A 2,849-nucleotide genomic window follows, 5' to 3' on the forward strand; every position below is an offset into this window, starting at 1 on the left:
GCTCCTTCATAATTCTCACCCACTCAGTAACCCATATAACAAACAGATGTTAGGCCAACGTTCTTTTTGCTCATGCATAGGCTGAACATGGGCCTATAGACAACGTAAAACCAATATGATTCCATCAGTGTTCCAACTTCTAATACTGATTACTTAGATAGCGGATTAAGGTTTGTTCAATGTCGGTCTGATGTAAGTACCCACTTTTTGTGAACTGTGAAAAAAAAATGTGTATATTCACAGAAATGTATTCACTCTAGCACTCTGTGGAATAACTTATGTTGGACGACAGTGAACCACCACGATGGCCAACTAAAAGCTGATGTGCCAATTGCCATTTGGCCAACATTATTTGTCAACTTTTGACCAACGTAATAGGCAACGTTGGGCGAACAGTAAAAGAAAAAAAAAGTATATTCTTACATTGGGCCAACAATGAACCAACCCCTAGTCAACTAAGATCGAAGTGTAAATTGCTGGTGAGCCAACATAAATTAACTGGCAATGTAGAACCAACAGATAAAAAAGTGGATGCTTACATTGGGCCAACGAATGAACCAAAACGTTGCCCCAACTAAGAGCTGATGAACAAGTTGCATTTGGGCAAACATAATTGAAAACGTTGGGTCAACATTTGACCCAATTTTGAACTGATACTTGGAATGTCAGTTAATTACCCACTAGTCTTTTACACAATAATGAGCCGATGTTGGGCCAATGTAGCTTTACCACCGCCAACGATGTATCAATAAATCGATCATCTACCAACTTTTGTTTAACCTTGGTCTAGTATCTAGGCTACTGCTTTTTAGAAATATTTCCTCTCTGAATTTCTAGACTGCTTACCAACTTTCAAGTTTATAAAGCCTAACAGTGACACTTTCTATAAAGTTCTTGTTTAATAAGAATGTGTTCGTATATTGCATATCGTAAACCCACAAAAAGGGACATCTCACCATTACTGTCCATAATCTTTAACCGATAAACTAGGGGAAAGGCAGCTAAAAAAAGCATCCACTACCAGTTCTGTTCTTGTGGTTTGATTTTTGTGTGTGTGTGTGAATTTCGCGCAAACCTACACGAGGGCTATTTGCTATAGCCTCTCTTATAGACTATAGAGAAGACGTCTAGTCAACACCGGCAGCGCTTTCTTCAACTTTCCCTGACCGAATAGTGAAATTTGACCGTCACCTTTATATCGCACCCTTTGCCTTAAAATGTGGAGCGTGAATATTATTATTTCGTTTGCGATAACGGGACGCGAACGATCCACAGTTCAACATGGTAATTTCTAATTAAGCTATATTCGGCTCAGTGGAGAATCATAAATAGTAAATCATCAAAGAAAGAAAAATCATTCATAGTATTTTCAGCAGTAATTCTCATTTTCGGTATAAAACTTTATATTTTCAAATTAAAATGTCTAGAGATGAATGTTATCTTTAAAGATATTTTCCCTGTCGCATGTGTCGAGAAGTGTGTATTTTCCATCTTAAATAGAAAGATTTTGTTAGTATTTCCTAACTTTCCATTGCTAACAATTTCAATTACTCTTTGTGTTAGAAGGATTACCAAGTAAATATACTCTTTCAAAAACTATCACGGGGTGAGTCAGCAACAAGTTTATAGAATTACAACTCTAATATCCAGGGTTCGATACTTCGCGGAATTGAAATAACTTACTTATTGTGCAGCTTTGTGATGAAAAATCTATGAAAAACTAGTGTTGCATTATAACTTTACATTAATTTATAGGCATGTTTGTTTTTGTCTTCCCTCCTTTTCCACTTCAAAAATACTGCCTTTGTTCTTTTAACCAATGCTGCAAAGAGACCAAAAATAAATACGTACTCTGGTACTGAAACTAAAGTTAAACACCACAACAAGCTAGTGTCCTGAAGCGTTTTTTTGGGGTCAAGTTTAAAATGGCTGCAGTAAGTGCTGAAACTGTTTCTTTGAATAATAAGGCAAGTGTTTTGTTCTATTTTTATGTTAATGAGAATCTATTCTTAAAGGGTTTATCATGTATATGTCACTAAAAATATAATATACTATATAGTACTTTAGTAGTATAATTTTATGTGTAACGTGTAAGTAAGTATAATTTTTAGTGTTTTCACTTTCAGTGATATACCTCTAAAATCTAAGTCTAAGTTAAAGTGGTGGTAAATCAGTATACTCATAGTTATACAGTGATAGGAATGATTTAAAGTTTAAGTTTAATACTGATAGTCCAATATATTTATAATTAGAGCTTTTTTATTATTAAGTAATTATATACGAATTTCCTTAGAAATAAAATTAATTAAAAGACAAAAGTGAAAAAGTATAGCATAAATTAAGATTGACCTCCCAGAAATAGTTCACTTTTAGACCATATTTCTTGTCAAATGGTGCTCTGGGGTAAGTTTGTTTATCTTAACTTTCTCAACCAAACAGATTTATACTGATGATGTGATTTAAAAGTAAAACGTACATTAAGGTTTATGATGTCTAAATTAATAAAGCTTCATTATTTCAAATAAGGCATCTAAGGGTAACTTGAGGACTTATTGTTAATCATAATGGGATATTATAATTTGAATTATGAGTATAACTTTGATGGGAATAACCTTAAAAATGTTGTGGAAGTAAAGGATTTTGATGACCTAACTGATCAGTCTCTTAAGTCATCCAAGCAATGTGTTTAAGTATACGTATCGTCACGGTAGGGGTATGTTTTCACCCGACACGATCATGTCACATGTCTAGAATGTCAATCAAAGTAAGAAGGGTTTACCTTTAGGTTTAAAACAAACATAACTATGCTTTAATTACTCCTTACCAGTGGGGTTGGAAGTAAAATATAT

General features: G+C 33.9%; 1 protein-coding gene across 1 annotated transcript in view; it reads left to right on the forward strand.

Moving 5' to 3' along the window:
- The first annotated feature begins 1,525 nt into the window (after positions 1-1,525).
- Positions 1,526-2,849, forward strand: part of LOC106466021 (calcium-binding mitochondrial carrier protein Aralar1-like) — a 60,001-nt gene continuing 58,677 nt past the window's right edge. Inside the window, exon 1 of the mRNA XM_013926268.2 lies at positions 1,526-1,967. Coding sequence (XP_013781722.1) covers positions 1,926-1,967 — 42 coding nt within the window. The 5' untranslated portion in view covers positions 1,526-1,925. The remainder of the gene's footprint in view (positions 1,968-2,849) is intronic.

Source organism: Limulus polyphemus, unplaced genomic scaffold, assembly GCF_000517525.1.
Source record: "Limulus polyphemus unplaced genomic scaffold, Limulus_polyphemus-2.1.2 Scaffold2124, whole genome shotgun sequence".
Lineage (NCBI taxonomy): Eukaryota > Metazoa > Arthropoda > Merostomata > Xiphosura > Limulidae > Limulus > Limulus polyphemus.